The 16441-nt window shown below is 43.0% G+C and overlaps 1 protein-coding gene across 3 annotated transcripts; it reads right to left on the minus strand.

Annotated features, from left to right (window-relative positions):
- Nucleotides 1-458: 458 nt before the first annotated feature.
- Nucleotides 459-16212, minus strand: USP44 (ubiquitin specific peptidase 44). Of its 3 annotated transcripts, none has more exons than XM_042890018.1 (6): nucleotides 16137-16212; nucleotides 10809-12320; nucleotides 3119-3317; nucleotides 2532-2598; nucleotides 1501-1706; nucleotides 459-1177 (listed from the first exon to the last, which is right to left on the minus strand). In XM_042890018.1, exons 2-6 carry the CDS (start codon nucleotides 12237-12239, stop codon nucleotides 981-983), a joined length of 2100 nt encoding a protein of 699 aa, XP_042745952.1. In that variant the 5' UTR covers nucleotides 12240-12320; nucleotides 16137-16212; the 3' UTR covers nucleotides 459-980. The 3 variants fall into 3 exon arrangements, with proteins under 3 accessions (XP_042745952.1, XP_042745951.1, XP_042745950.1); XM_042890017.1 differs by having other exon boundaries at nucleotides 2532-2610; XM_042890016.1 differs by having other exon boundaries at nucleotides 2532-2640.
- Between the last annotated feature and the right edge of the window lie 229 nt (nucleotides 16213-16441).

The raw sequence follows: 16441 nt of genomic DNA on the forward strand, positions 1-16441 counted from the left end.
GCTGTGCTTGTTCAGCCCAGAGAACAGAAGGCTCTGTGGAGACCTCATTGTGGCCTTTGAGAGGTGAAAGGCTGCTTACAAGCAGGAGAGGGGGACCAACCTTTTAGACAGTGTGATAGCATGAGGGAAAATGGCTGTCAACTAAAAGAAAGAGGAGGAGTCATTTAGGGTGGTAATTAGGGGGGAAATTTCCACTGAAGAGGGTGATGGGGCACTGGAACAAATCACCCAGAGGTGCTGTGGACATCCCATCCCTGGAGGCATTCAAGGCCAGATTGGATTGGGATCCTGAGCAGCCTGAGCTGGTAGGTGGCAGCCTTGCCCCTGGCAGAGGATTAGAACTAGAGAAGCATTACTGTCCTTCCCCCCACCCCCCCAAGCCCTTCTGTGATTCTATAACATTTAGCATAGCTCTCTTGAAGGTGTGGGGAGAAGAGTTCAAGCAAATTTCACTTTAGTCAGGAATACAAAAAGTTTCTTATTAAAAGTTCGGTTACTATTCAACATGTAGAACATTTCTTGCTGGTGAATGTTAATATTCTAAGACCTAGTAGCAATTCCTGCAGAAAGTAAGAGTCATGATATCATTAGAACTATACTATAAAATGTACACAGGCATATATAGAAAATTAACCACAGAAACATCAGTTTTCCATTGAAAGTCATTATTCTAAACCAAAAAGATTATCAAAATACAAAAACAGCTTAAAAAACAGCCTGAGGTAAGAGTTAAATGCAAATGGCAATCTTTTTCTTAAAAAAATAACTGTATTGAAATTCTAAGTACTTAGAAAGTTACTTACTGTCGATAAAAACTTTCACTAACAGTCATAAAGAGCACTTTACCTAATACAAAAGTATATAAACATTGTACAACAGATTCAAAGTCAGAAAGTACAACACTGTACTTGCATTTCATTTAAAAATATATAGTTACGACAATTCAAACTTCACCATACACACAGTTAATTGCCTTTGGATTAGCTGCTACTGCTGTCCACAGAACAGTCAGCTAACTCTGTGTGCTGCTGACTTTCAGATGTGCTAGGACATATTTTACCAAGTCCATTTGCCTGAGAAAGTCGTTGGCTGTAAAACAAAATGTAGGCTTGAGCCTTGCATACTTCTTCCATAGTGCACATGTTGAGTTTTGAATCATTGCAGTGTACCCAAAATCCTGAAATGAAGAAATACAGCAAACAAAGAAAACAAAAATACCCATCAGGACACTGGTCACTGGTTTGAAGTAGATTCAGTCTACTTAATCTCATCTAACAAGAGTTGCTTTGAAATAGTATGCTATTTCAATTGAGCTACTGTATCTGTCTCTCCAGTTTAAAAGCCCAGCTTAACTTCCTCAAATTTACAAGAGAGTTTAGAGACAGAGTAAGCTTAACTTGTCAATAGAGAAATTGCATTTGAGGAAAGATAGTAAGTCAAGCAGTTTAGAATTATGAACACCCTTTTCTCCCACACTTTTATTTCACAGCTGGTTCCTACCTCCTTCTGAATTGTAGCAGTAGGCAGTGTAGTGCCCTGAGCCAAATCCTTTCCCGTGATGCATTACTACAGCAGACAAGTCATAGATAAAGCAGTCGGGTAGGAGAGACTTGAGGGATTCTCTGCAGCAGTAAGGCTCCATGTTCAGTATTTGATCAAAATTAACATGCACGCCGATCTTTTCACGATGATTGCGTCCTGACCACCTAGAAAGTTAAGTCACATGAAAACTTATGCTTTTTAGAACAAACAGCTCTGAATGCTGTGTTCTGAAAACAAACAGCTAGCTTTGTTGTTGTCTTTGCGCACAAAATAAATGTGAATTTGCTATTTCCCCCCAGAAATCATCCCCCATAGAATGGCTTGAGTCAAAAAGACCTTAAAGCTCATCTAGTTCCAGTGGCCCCCCTGCCACAGGCAGGGATCCCAAACACCTAGTTCAAGGCCTTTTGGAGCATGTCTATAGTACCCACTATCTTCATCTTCTGAAAGATCCATCTTAAGATCTCACTGTAATTGTATTTCCACATACTAAATGCCCTTTTCAGTTTCCTTTCTATTCTGGACCAGTTCTGCGCCAATGCCTGGGCTATGAGTTCTCAGCGATGCAGCCTTGCCTTCCTTACTCTCAAGCAAATGAATCAATGTATTTGTTTATATGAAGGTTATGTGAGACTTCTAATTGAATACAATCTCAGCTTGTACACTAGTGAATGAATGTTCACTTTACTTGAGGATAACACAATCAATTTTTACCAACAGAGTTCACAGCGGGATTAGTAGAAAAGAAGGACTGAAAAGAAGGATAAAATAATTTTGGTATTAAAGTAGCAAGTAGTTGGAAAACAAAGAGACAGTTCTCTACTTATATTATAGCTTACTGATGTTTAAATTGAGAAAGGAAAATAAGTTTCTGTTACTATTCCTCAGTTTCTCACCATACCATTAACTGAGATTAAACTGATGTTGAGGAACATTGAAGAGGACAACGTGAGTCAATCTGCAATGCTGTTTGTTGTGGTTGTACTTACCTAAACCTCTTCAGGTGTAATCGGAGAACCTGAGGTAGTCGACACACCATAAGCTGCTTCTGAGCTTCTGTGAGTATAACTGGTTTAGAAGAAAACTTCCTGCGTTTTGCTGAGGCCAAACACACAGTTACATAACACAGATCTCGCTAATAGCCTTGTATTCATCCACCGTATTTGTGTGAATTTCAATAGCTACAGAATGCATCTCCTTAAAAAGGATACATATGAGATCCATTCTGCAAGGCTTACTTCATGATTTAAGTGTAAAATACTTGCAGTCACTTAGGTCATGCACTTCATTTTAAAAAGCTGGTAGGTTCTTCAGCTGGGAATAGCAGCATCCCCATGAGCGTATGATCAGACTTCATTTAAGAAAAGCATCACACTTTAAAACATTCTTTGAACTGTTCCCCTTCTAAGAAATAATAGCTGCCACAGTGACAAAACAGCAGGACATAAGGAGAAGAACCTTGCTTTTAATGCAACATATTTTTAAGACTCATAGTATTTTACTATGCTTTTGCTGTCAGTCTGTTTCATATTTTACACAGAGAACATATGTATGAGTACATACTGCCTTTACTCACTGTTGCACTGATCACACGCATATATCTTTCCTTCCAAAGCTTCAGTTTCTGTAAACTTGGCCAGCATTTCTGTCAGCGGACAGGGATACTGCGATGCCATCTCCTTGCCATTGCAGTGATACCTCTCGGGGAACTCCAGTGACAGGTCCCAGAAAGGTTCTATGGTGTTTGACTTATTGTCACAGGCAAGGCACGTAACCTGTAGAACAGTATTTCACAAATTGGTTACGCTCAAAAGTTTATGTTGCTAAAAGCATTCCATAACAACATAGCCCCAAATATACACGTATTATTTTCCTAAGCATAACCAGCGGAACCAAAACAGAAGGTGTAGTCATTTAAGAAGAGTAATGCCACAGCTCCTCTCTTTTCTCTGAAGCAGCATGTCCAATACTGCTACCACAAATGGCTAAGTGCTTCTATGTTTTACTGAGAAACAAAGTAAGCATCAAAATGACTTGTATGGCACTTTTCAAGAGAAAGCAGACAGTGGAACTGCTGGAGTCTTCTCTCTGAAAATAAATACTCCAGATCGCTCCTTCAAAGAAAACTCAACAAGGAAAAATAATGCATTTCTTCTTTCAGTAAGTGGATGCATCAACACACTGGGGAAGGGACAAGCACTAAGACAAGGTAAATAAAGTGTCAAGAAGAAAAGCAAATCAAACTCAAAAGTCCAGATAAGACAGCTGGAGGCAATTAGCCCAGGATAACATTCTATATTTAGGGAAGTAAGTTAAAAGCAGTAGCTCTTCTAAGGTTGAACAGCAAAATATTAGATCTTTGTTTGTAATACAGTCTTCTAAAGGCCAGGTCAAGCTACTAACAGAAGAGTGCCACAGCATTTCATTCTTCCTCCTAGTGATCTCCATCCTCCTAAGATCCATGTGGGTGAATCATTCTTCTGAGTAGCTGAACTTACACAGTAGTGAAACTCCATTTGGACCATAATTAGAATAGTTCATAAAGGCTATAAAGAAACATGAAGTTTATGTGAGACTAAAGATGCTCCCCTTTGTTCCATGCAACACTGTAAGTATGATACAATCTTAAATTTGAGTTTTTTTACTGGGAAGAACGTATTTATTTCTTGGATTAGAAGTTGCTGTTGACCACTAGCTCAAGCAGCTCAAACCTCAGTGCTCTAGCAAATACGCCTTCTGAAAAACTCCACATGAAGCTGGCTTTTAACTGAGCTCAGACAGCTGTGACAAAACTTCCATAACCATCCAATGCTCCCACGTGCCCCCCAGTAACTAAACTTTACCATGGAAAAGATTACTGGAACTCAAAATTTTCAAGTTAGACTTACTTTTGAGGTAACTCCTACCTACCAGCAGAGAATAACAGCTGGGTGTGATGAGAAAAAATATATATTTGTTTTGTAGTAAGTGGAATATGCAAGTTTTCAACCATAAGGCTAAATAATTGCCATGTAAGATCTCTGTAAGCGTACTTCCTTTTTAAGGGAACAGCACAAGTTGCTTGGAACAACTAATGTAAAGACACAGTAATAAAGGAATGGAGGTCCACAATGGATCCAAGCATCGTTGTCAAACAGGCAAGCCTTGGTGTTGCTGTCTGACATACATTCAGAGTAGCTCCCTTCAGTGAGATAATAAGCCATGCGAGAGTGAAAATGTACTGTTCCATTTGGGAGCCCTTTAATTTTCCTGTGAAAGTTTGCTGTTACTTAATTATTTACCCTGCTTTGTTACTTTTGGACGATTTACATAAAGGGAGATCTGTCCACTTATGGCAACTTCCTTCTGTGTGCTCTTTTGAGTAATTATTTAATGCATTTAGCAGCCACAACAGCTTATACCCAATTCATGCATTAGCTGCCTAACGCACGCGGATGTTTGAGTACAGGCACACGTGTGTAGCAGCAGTCAGGACAGCAGTTCATTGCTTTACATTCTAAGAAGAAAACGCCTCTGCCTTGTTCTTAGAAAACAAAACTTCTGATTTACACAGCAGAAAAGAGACTCTTTTGTTTTAATTTACGCTGACAGGAGCTTCGTTTTTAAGCGTGAACATCTGGCAACGTTTCAAAGCCACAAACTATTAGTAATTCTGAGCTGGAATCTAGACTTGGAGACCAAATGATCCGCTTGGCCACAGTTCAAGCTAACTCCAGCATAAACACAGGATGACTAATAGATTTCTGCTGTACAAATGGGTGATTTTGGTGGGCCAAAAGTTTACTGAATGGATGAGTTACTTCAGCGAGAATTTGCTGAACTTGAATGCGCACTGAAGATTAATGGGCTTAGGATGAAGTACACACACACGAACACAGAAGAGGTAATTTTAACAAGTCCTGAGGTTTTAAATCCAGCTTGCCATGTTAATAACCTAGCTCATTTTAAGATCCTCTTTCTCAACTAGTTAATAAATGCTATCCCAAAGGAAAACAAATGCGTAATTGGCTCAGCTTCCAACTTCTGTCCCTCAGAGAAAAAAGAACAGACCCATGTAGCGATGCACAGCTGCACCAAAGGCGAGTGGAGGAAACCTGTTAAAAGAATTATCAGGGCTATTGGCAAATTCACAGCAGCCAAGCACCCTGGCTATCTGAATAAATATACACCCAACCCTACCGCCATTGTGCAATAGCTGCTCCTGTGTGCGCCCACAGAGTGCTAAATGAGATGTAAATAGGGGCAGGAATAAATATCAAACCTATTTCCCTGTGCTAGGCTCGAGTTCCCCAGTTGGGTCAGTGAGAAGCAGGAGGATCTCTCCCTCAGCTAGAACCCATCTGTGCTGGGGCTCACCACACTGCTCCCATCTTTCCTAAGAGGGATCGCTCATGCTCCTCTGGTACCCACACAGCTCAGCCCTGATTTCTGTCTCTGCAACCCTTTCTTTTTGGTATGACCATGCACGACAGAAACAAGGGAGTGAATTTGGCTGAGCAATCTGATTAGTGATATGTGTATTTTACAGCTGTGTTTTTGAAAATCGAAGTTTAATTTCACCTCTCCCTCTTATGTTCTGCAGTTGCTATTTTAGGCAGTCTTAAAGTTGTCATTATAACAAATCTGCAGGAGAAGTTTACATTAGAGCTAAAAAAGTGAACTACTGTTTTCAAGCTAGCTGAAATCCCTACTTTGTGCTCTGCCTGGCCATGCTCTCATGCCTTGAAATACGAGTGCTATATACAATTGTTTGGTTAAAGCTCAGCATTCAATCGTGGGCCAAAGGCCAGACTGAAAGGAGCTGGGTCAGATTGCTTGACTTGAGCTAAGAACGGAGGCCGCTCAGACAAGCATCACTGAGCCCGCAATAATTTGATGGACAGCCACTGCCCCAGATGGCATTCAGCCTAAATGCAACCAAAGAAAATAGTTAACATATTGCTGCAGAAGAAGGCAGCTCCAGCATCAGCTCTGTTTTGCCTGTTCCCTACACTTGCATGGAAGAAAGATGACTGCTCCCATCCCTGTTCTAAGAACAGTAAGTTGGCCAGCCGTTTTTATGCTTTCACTACTATGAAAGTTTTCACTCTATAAGCAGCTATCTATTTAAAAATAGCAGTTGAATTTTTCCACAGTGAAGTAATCAAAGGGGATTTAATTTCTAGGATGCTGCTACAATTTGGCATTCCAACATAACAGCCCGTACTGTATATCTTCAGTTACAAACACAACTGGAATTTGTAGTGATGAGTGTTCACCATCACCAAAACGATCCCTATCTAACACAACAATGCAAGCAAACAGCAAGCCACGGTCTGTGATTCAATGGCCTCTTACAGATCAAGTGAAAATGCTCCCACCTGGGTGCAACTGGACAACCATTTTGTGGTTCAGGCGATGCAGACAAGCACAGCAGCTCTACATATAAGTATAAAAACCGGCACACTCTAGGTATCAGAACTCAGAAACCAGCATACAGGTTGCGGGTTGATGTAAGTTTAAACACTCCTGTCATCTACCTGGAATTCTCACAGCTTTTAGTAGTTTATACCCATACTTCATACCCAGCACAGCACAGCTGTCACCGCCGCATTCCTCCCCCCCCTCCCCCCCCCCCCCAACCACACATTTACACTCAGAGCACAGCACCCAAAGCTGAACGGCTTCAAACAACTCAAAGATTGCTCATTTCCCCTATTCTCAGCCAATCTGTCCCGAAGCACACCAGTTAAGCATGTAAATGGAGTAAGAAGTGCATAAAGAGGTGCCGCCTTTTAAAAGCTGAAACTTCATTTACATCTGTTAGAACCGAATCACTCCCCGGGTCTCCTGCATATTCATTTCTCTGAGCACTCAGCTGGGGGAGGCACGCTGCCCACATTCTGTCTCAGGCATTTCCTAGCGCTAGATGGGAGCTTGCCGCTCGACACACACCAGTTTCTGCTAACATCATTTCTGTAGACGTGTGGGGACACAATTTTCCAAACGCGGTGCTGAAAATACACACTTGCTTGGAAAGCAAAAATCTGCTATTACAAATCACGGATTTCTAAAAATATACCTGCCCACAGCTCCCTGCTTAACGCTGAGGGGAAAAAAAAAAACCAACAAGCAAGCCCTGAAATAAAGATAGTTTAGAAATTGTTGCATACCGTGCTAATTAGCTGGGACCATTCAAAAAGCTGAACCAGAAGAACCTCAGGGACAGCGGCTAACCTACTTGAAGTGTCCTCGAAGGGCCTGTGGGTCAGTTCACATCAGCTTACCGTTGGCACAAAACTTCCCAGTGCATTTTCCTTTGCTTTTCCCATTGAAGGATCAAGGATAGGAGAGAATGGGTCTCCCTGCTTCCACAAGAGTATAAGCACGGGATTGAAAATAACTAGGTTTTTAATGGGGATGTTGGCATCTCTTTGCTGTCCCAATGAGGTTGAGAGGGATGGGGCCGCTGCTTCAGCAGATCTGCCTCTGAAAGCATTTGCATATAAGGTTTATTTGTTTGCCCAAGAAATATTACAGCACAACACTCTTCAGGAAATCACTGGAGAGAGACTAGCACGTAAAAAAGAAAGGAGAGGATTTTCCAGCTGTGTTTTAAATACTCACAGTTTCCAAGGGAAAGTTTCACAATCAATACTGCAGAGTAAAAATCTCTAGCCCTCAGAGGATCTCAGAGTCAAAAAAGCTGATAAAAAAGCCAAGAGGCAATTTAACAGTCTAAACTCACGCTATTTTTGGAGTTACTTGTTACTTAGTTTTGTATTCCAAAAGCAAGTACGAGGTTTCAAGCAGTAGCTGGGAAAGACTTACTGTGAATCAGTTGACTGAGAACAGAACGAAACAAACCCATCTAAAAGGTGTTATTGTTTTGACAGCGCCTAAAGCTTTTTCTGGTTATCAAAAAGAAACCTGAGTAAGATTATTATACACTCTGTTCCCTTCTTATATTCTGAATAGTTACAGAGGTGAATCAGGCAGCTGTTTCTGAAGGCAAATTCCAGACAATGGTTTCCCTTCAACTTAAAACAGAATGGCTACGAGAGGGACAACGTTTTATTGCACACGTGAAAGTAATGCAAAACCAGAGTAAACATACAGCTTATCTGCATTGTAAGCGATCCTCTGTGTACTGTATCAAGAACAGTTCCTGAGGTTTAAAGGTCAAGTAGACTGGCTTTGCTGCACTTGAGTGTCTCATAGAATCAAATACCTTTGACTAATACTTTCAGTACTAATGGATAATAACTTTTTCGTGATGCTGAAATGGAAGGCAGCTGCTGCACAGCTTCTCATCTCTCCTTACTCACTGAACTAAGATGTGGTTTACAAAATACTCTCGATTAAAGACCCACCTAATTTTTTGAACAAACATAGCATGCTATGGCTCCAGCTACTTTCTAGAGGAAAGCTGTACAAGTGCTACAGCTTATAAACAGAAAACACTGAGCACTTAAGGAAAAAGACTACATTCCTTACTTCTAAAGAATTAACATCGTCAAAGACGTGGAAGTGCTGCATGTTCAAAATGCCAGTGAAAAGTAAATTGAAGAAAGGAGTGAAAGAACACAAGGGGCTTATTGGGAGGTCAGGTACTGGGCACTATCTGTGAAAACTGCCTCAGGAGCCAGGGAGAAATTACTGCAGCACACTTTTTCTTGTTCTGCTCATTCTAGGCACTTTGAAGTTCATCAGTGCTGAATTTTGCTCACAGATATTGGCCATCTGGAGAAAAAGAAATGTGTGTTGTGGTCATTGCATAGCTTGAATCTCTTTAGTTCCCTTTCAGGCTCACTCGATGACACTTGAGTGAATTCTCATTAGTCCCCTCCTTAGTTACAGGAACGTGGGAGGGTTTCTAGTCACAAGCCTTTTTGGATAAAGCTAAAAAACATGTGAAAGAAGCAATACTACTGAAAGTGTCTTCAGAACCTCAGCAAGTCTTCCAGAAAATGATTCCTATTAGAACGCAAAGCACACCTTGACAGCCTGCCTAAGCAATTACTTTGTTTTTCTATCAAATTTGCTGTTGGAGAGGAATGTGATTTTCAAACAGATCCAACAATATGATGCATTAGACACTTATATCAGTCCAACCCTTATATGACAGATAACCACCTCAAGGAAAAAGTAAGCATGCGCTAAACAGAAAGTAATGGATAATCTATTTTTATTAGCAGGTGTACCAGTTCCTAACAGTTAAACCCTAAAACGAACTAAAAGTCAATATATTCTGCAATACAACTCTAATTTTAAGAGTCCTGCTGGCTTATAAAGTTTACTGATCACAGCAGAAAACAATCCTACCTCAGCTAAAAAGTATTTAGCTTTACATACACAAATACTGAACAAGTACGCCAGTTGTCAAAGTAGAGGCAATACCCACAATTTTGTTAACTGTCCCAAACCTCTATTCGTTCACACAACGTATCCAACAAATGTTTCTGCACTATCTCAGCAGTGTGTGCATTTGTACCACAGACCACTTCCAGAAGACCTAGACTATCTCATCTCAGCCTCTGTTCCTCTGGTAGTGCAGTTAGTTTTATGATGCTCTCAACAGAAATCAGCATTTATTTGTTAATTCACAAATATTTGCATACACAAACAGCTGGGGTATGCATAATAGTAAGTGGGCACATTGATGTACTTAACAGGAAGCCAAAAAGAAAACAAGAACAATTAGGGGGAAAAAAAAGGCAGTTTGACAGAAAAAAAGGAAAACCACAATTGCCTTCACCCCACAAATTTGGTTCCTGCGTCTAAAGAGCTTTCTGTATCTTTCTGTTGTAATGGAAAGGAAGGATTAGTATCCTGGTGCACAGCTATAGCCAACTAGGTACTTTAATCACAGAATGGCCTGGGTCGAAAAGGACCACAATGATCACCTAGTTTCAACACCCCTGCTATGTGCAGGGTGTCAGCAACCACCAGACCAGGCTGCCCAGAGCCACATCCAGCCTGGGTTTTAACTTGTAAATTCTTTATTACTGCATCAGTTGATGTTCAGAAGCAAAGCCACATGCTTATCAGTAACTTCAAGAATGTGTTTTACAATACCAAATTTATAACTTTTATGTTCATCAGGTGACTCTTCTATTTTCGGGAGTAGCCAAATGACCTTACTTCTAAAACTGTCTGTACTATATCCTCCCCATCCCTCCTCAATAGTTAAACATGTATTAACCTTTGAAAGGTGCCAATCGTTGGCCAGTATAAATCTGTAACTACAAATCATTGCACATCTTAAAAAGATAACAAAATCATACCTGACTTAATAGCTGTCCGTGAAAAATGTTGTTCACCACATTCAAAACCTGTTTTATAAGTTTTCTTTGAGCAGCAGGGATGAGAGCTGGGTATCTGGTCCCCGTAGTCTCCAGTTCCTGCTGCACTTTATCCAAAAGTTCACAAAGAAATTCCTGAGCATCTTGTTGGGCATATCCTCTGAAGGCTGGAATTAGTCTCCAGACAGAATGAAGCATGGCAAAAGGAGACACCAGCGCCCATTTGCCAGACCACATCACTTGAAACAGAGTATGCAGCTCGTGACAAAGAGAAATATGCTTTGAACTGGGCTCCCTGGGCTGAATGAGTTCCATATTTCTACTTTTTGATGCTCCTCCACTTAATCCAGAGGATAAATTAGATCGTCTCACAGAAGATGATCCCCTTCCTTTCTCTTGGTTCTCATTCACTTGCAATGTTGAAGCAGTTATTGATGAGCGCCTGGATGAAGACCTGGTTTTACCACTGGCTGCTGTTGCCAGCAGTTCCTGAGTTTGGTTGAGATCAAGCTTTAAGAAGCATTCTCGAAAAATAAGTAAGTGACTTAATACCTGCAGGATAGAATTCATATAGCACGTGTTTCCCAGGTTCCTCAGTCCTGTTACCCCGGGAGTCACGGTGGGCCTTCGTTTAATTGGAGAGTCACCTATTTTTTTCAGTCTTACTTCATCTGAGGTATACGTTTCTTTCAACTCTGACACAGAGTCCATGTTCTGTGATGTCTTTTGCATGACAGATGTTTGTGAGGACATTCTCATCTGGTTTTGTAAACGGCAGCTCTTTCTCGGGGGCAACTTTTCCATCTCTTCCTTCAACTGGCGCTTTCGTTCTTGTCTCCTCTTTCTAGCTTTGTTCTTCCTTTCCTCCTCTTCTTCCAAACGCTTTTCTTCTTTCAAAATCTTTTTTCCGCTAGGTGTCAGCTGGAACCACGACCTGAATATTTTGCCCATGAATGCACGCCTTCTGTGCCACAATGCTGTGAACATGCGGTCCTGATTGCGAAGCAAGGCCTGGGCACCGTCGTGTGAAAGGTAAGAATCATCACTGGCACCCATAGAACGCAAAGTCCTCCCACTACGAGTAGTACACTCATACTTTTGACTCTTGATTGCACTTAATGTACTTCGCAACAGTTTTATATCACCAGTTGCATTATCATTAAGAACATAATCATCACAGAGATAACAGAAAACATACAGCTCATTTACTTCCAATGCCACCGGGTGACCATTCTCCTGAAAGTGCTTTAGTGCATGTTCTTCAATGTATCTCCCACACGCCACGTGTGAGCAGCTGAGGCATGCCCACACAGACTCGGTAGTATTGCAGTCCATGCAATGCCATTTCTGTGGATTCAGAATGGAGTGATCTTGGGCCAGTCGCAGGCGTCCTATGTGCTTACACTTATCCATTGTTAGAACTGAAACTGCAGAGATACACTAGCAAAATACATCGTCCAAACTATCTTCTGCCCGTGACATTTCCATCTGCAACTAAAAAGAAAACAACACAGAAGGTTCATAAATACCCAGCTGCTTCACTTTGATAGATGTCAATGTATCAAACTCCCATTTGAGGTCAAGATCATGATCTTCTTCCAACTCAGTCCCACCAAATGCATCATGGCACTCGGTTACACAGAGTCAAAATGAACATTACCATCTGCAGGCTGACCCCCAGACTAGTCTGATTGCTGCTGTTGAGATTCCCAGCACCTTCTGGCTCAAGAATGAACCATACTGGCCCAGGTTTTGTTTGTTTTTTTTCCCCACTCTGTCTCCAAAGAAGCAGCAATTTAATTGAAGCACACTGCCCAAGAGTTTGGATAGAACCATTTGAAATGTTCCTATAATTCTATCTCTAAGCACACAGGTGCAGGAGTGCAAGGTTCACTTAAATGTATTATGTTTACACAGTACACCTAGTGTAGACAAATGAGACTTTATACAACTCAAACCTTTAATTAAACCACACCTTTAATTAAATCACTGCAGCTCAGGCAAACCTTTTATCAATGCATCCTTCAACAATGTATTTTCAAATAAGTACATTTTAACAAGTGACCCTAACACCAATAGGGGGAAAAAAAAAAAAAGAAAAAAAAAAAAAGGAAGAAGATGATCTGGAAAAGACGACTTCTTTCTTCACTAGACAGAGATGCCATTAGATATCTAGCTCAACTCGCTAAAAACTTTGTTAAAAAAAGGCATTTTTCTAATTATTGTCTTAAAAAAGTCACTTAAAAACATGACTAATGTTGGCTTACATCCTTTTATAAGTTTATGTGGTATCATTTATTTGTTCAAACCTGCTGTATTTACTTTCTCCTGTAAGGTGCATTTACCTAAAACAAATAGGCAGGCTCTGACTAACAGGAATTAAAGAGACAGTGATTCATTCTTTCTTCGCCTTCATAAAGTCTAAAGAGAGATGGCAAAACCAACCCAGTTGAGAGAGATCGCCTAGAGACAAACGATGTGTCAGGAAGCAATTATGTCTGACCTGGAGCATTTGTGCCCACGATGTCACTGACTGGAAAGGCCAAATGAAAGCACACACAGCACCAATCTGAGCAAGCACAGTACCCACCAGATGAAAGTTACTTCACTTGGGCAGGACAAGTGCTTATGAAATATGCAGGTTATGCCAACCAAGAACTAAGCTTTGCCATTACAAACGTGTGCATAATGTGGACCTTGCCTGGGCTGTACATCAAGGTCCAGGACTCTGTGTTCTACACAGATGAGTAAGCCATCTGATTTAGATTGCTCTGGATAGAATCCAAAGGACCTGACATGCAGAAGAAATGATTAATTGAGTTAGAAAAGGTGTCTGCCTTGCAGCCTTGCACTTGATCAGGGGAATCCAAACATCTGATGACGTGACATTGAGGAAGGGAAGCAAGTATAGAAACAGCAGCTGAATAGGAAAGTAGCTTCATTTTTCACCTGGTAATTACACTAAAACTGTAGTTAAAAGATTTAACAACAGCAACATGACTTCGATCAGCTAATCATCCTGTGGCTAATGCCCATTAAGCTGTTTCAACACAGCTACCAAAAGCTGCAACAAATGCACACATAACTGGCACCCAGAGCTGCAGGAGTTGAGTTCCTCTTGCTGTCAAGCAGGAAAGGCTGAGCCAGCTGTAGCGAAACCAGGAAAAGTGCACACAGTTTTACACGTCTGTCATCCTTATTCAGTTTATCTGAGAGCTGCCTCCCACCCATACCAGCTGCACCAAAGGATTTTGGGTGCTGTGACCTCTGGGTACCCACGTGGTGAATCCCAGACTGAGCTCCAGCCCCGGTGCTCCAGAGGTCAGGATCCCCCAAGTACCACAGCCAGCAGATCACAAAAATAAGGGCTTTGCTGAATGCTTTCAGCTTGCTGGCGTCCACAGCATTCATTCCTTCTAAAAGGCAGTCTATTCACAGGCTGCTAATGAGATTCTTTTGCAAGTAATTGTCCATACTACATTTGTTTTTAATACTGTTTTTGTAAATAAGACCACTAATTTTACTCCGTGTCTTCCCTCGGTCTGACAACTTTTCCCCAACAAAGATGAGCTTCTCTAATAACGATGTACATAATACAGAGAACTCATGTACATCTCAGAGTTGTATGCGTGGGTCAAACCTTCTTAGGAGCATTGGAGAAACTCCTAAGTACCACATGCTGCAGCAATTAATTATGGTAGACAGAATTATAAGAGATGAGATTCAGCTCTGTGCTTTAGAGCTAAGCATAACAGACTCTCCTGCACAACATGCAAGTCCTTTCCAGCAGGCAAGAAAACCAAACTGCTTTCCTCTACGGCTGCTGGACACAGCAACACCATCAGTCACCGTGTACTGATTGTCTTACCTCTTAAGTCATGCTATAAACGCTGTGCCATATCTTTTCTCCTTATGATATTATATGTCCAAAAAGACTATTTTTCATTTGAAATGTAGCATCAAGAGTGATAGTACAGTGCTTACATGGGTGAACGTAAGCACAGCATGAGTTTAGGACACGAGTGCTAAAGTACTAATACTACATCAAATGGGAAAGTTTATAACCTTCAGATTAAAACCGAACAGATTAGAGCTGGCAAGACAAGTCAGGGAAATAAGACTGAAGTTGCAAATAATGTGCAAAACTCATTAGGAAAAAAAAAACAAACAAACAAAACTGGATGCTGATTGATACACCTGGTAGAAATCTGCAGCTGAAGTAAGAACAAGTAAGCTTTGCACTGCCAAAAATTCCTAAAGAAAGTTATTCAGCGCTCCTCGTGCTTTCTTCTCTCCCCGGGCTCAGTTCTCTGCACACACACAAAGAAACCGGGAATTAATTGCCCAGCGGTGCAGAGATCAGCCCCCCGTGCAGCAGGGACTGAGCGCTCCTGAAAGCGGCGAGCTGCCGGCCAACGGGCACGGCGTCTCCTCGCGCCCAGCTTCCACCAGCAACAAACACACACGGACCGCGATGTTTATTCTCAATGAGCTCTACCTGGACCTCACTGTTAGGCTCATCTCTTTCCCTTCCTCAGGTCTCCTACCTGCTGCACAGCTGAAAAATAGCGATCGCAAGTTTGGGTAACGCGCGTTGCTTGAAGCTAGATACACGGTTTCCTTAAGACAGATTGCTGCCGGTTTTTGTTTTCGTTTGGTTGCTGTTGTTTTTAAAGCCGACCCAAGCGAACTCGCAGCCCTCAGGCTAACACTGAGACCTAAAGATCTGCAAAGAAACGCTGCGAGCGATTTCCGAGCGGCAAGCGCGCAGCGCTGACACGAAACCCCCCAGCCTCCTTCCTTCGGAGCCGCACAGCCCCACGGCTCGCTTTTCATCGCTCGTGTTTTTCTCCCAGTCAAGGAACGCTCGTCCGGTAACGCTGCCCGTGAGGAGGCACAGGCAGCGAACGCTGCTATAAGGCTACGTTTAAAGTTTCCCCCCGCCAAGAACGGCGCGTTTCCCGCAGCTGAGAACAGGCCGACGGGTACCTCGGACCCGGGCACCACTTCGTACCCCGCGGCTGCACGCGGGACGCTTCAGGTTTAACGAACGTCTCCGAGCCCCGCCGGCCCGGACCGGCCGCCTCCCGCTGCCAGCCCCGACGGAGCCCAGCCGGTCCCGCGGCTCGCACCACCGCTCTCCGCCTCCCTCCCCGAGCCCCTCACTCCCCAGGCTGAGCGAGGGCCCCAGGACCCCGCTCCCTACCGACCCTCCGCCCGCCTCGCCCCACTCGCTACGCCTCCCCAGCTCTTCGCCCCTCGCCGGCCGCGGGGAAGCGACTCGTGCCGCCCCGCGTCGCCCACACGCACCCGTCACCCGCCGCTGCCGCCATCTTGCCCGCCCCGAGCCGCAGCCTCCTCGCCCCGGCCCCTCGGCGACGTCAGCGCCGCGCGGAGGCCACCCCCCCCTCCGCCACGCGGGGATCCCCGCCCCGGGCCCCGCCGCCCCGAAAGCTTCAGCCCTCTCCCTCCGCCCCCTCACGGCCCCGGTGCCTGCGGCGGGACGGCGGGGCTGAGCTTCGCGACGGGAGCAGTCGCAGAGGCCGCCCGCACAGACAGAACGACACGGTTCGCTGTGTTGCTCCATCGCTCTGCTTTTTTTCCTCGCGCGTGCT

Source organism: Lagopus leucura, unplaced genomic scaffold (genome assembly GCF_019238085.1).
Source record: "Lagopus leucura isolate 7727_CA_CO unplaced genomic scaffold, USGS_WTPT01 Super-Scaffold_100159, whole genome shotgun sequence".
In the NCBI taxonomy this organism is placed as follows: domain Eukaryota; kingdom Metazoa; phylum Chordata; class Aves; order Galliformes; family Phasianidae; genus Lagopus; species Lagopus leucura.

Coding starts and splice junctions, on each gene's coding strand:
- USP44 (XM_042890016.1), bottom strand. CDS start 12,239: ATGGATAAGTGTAAGCACATAGGACGCCTGCGACTGGCCCAAGATCAC. Junction 2,641..3,118: donor TGCGTGTGATCAGTGCAACA/GTGAGTAAAGGC, acceptor GTTTGGCCTCAG/CAAAACGCAGGAAGTTTTCT. Junction 1,178..1,500: donor CTGCTACAATTCAGAAGGAG/GTAGGAACCAGC, acceptor TCTTCATTTCAG/GATTTTGGGTACACTGCAAT.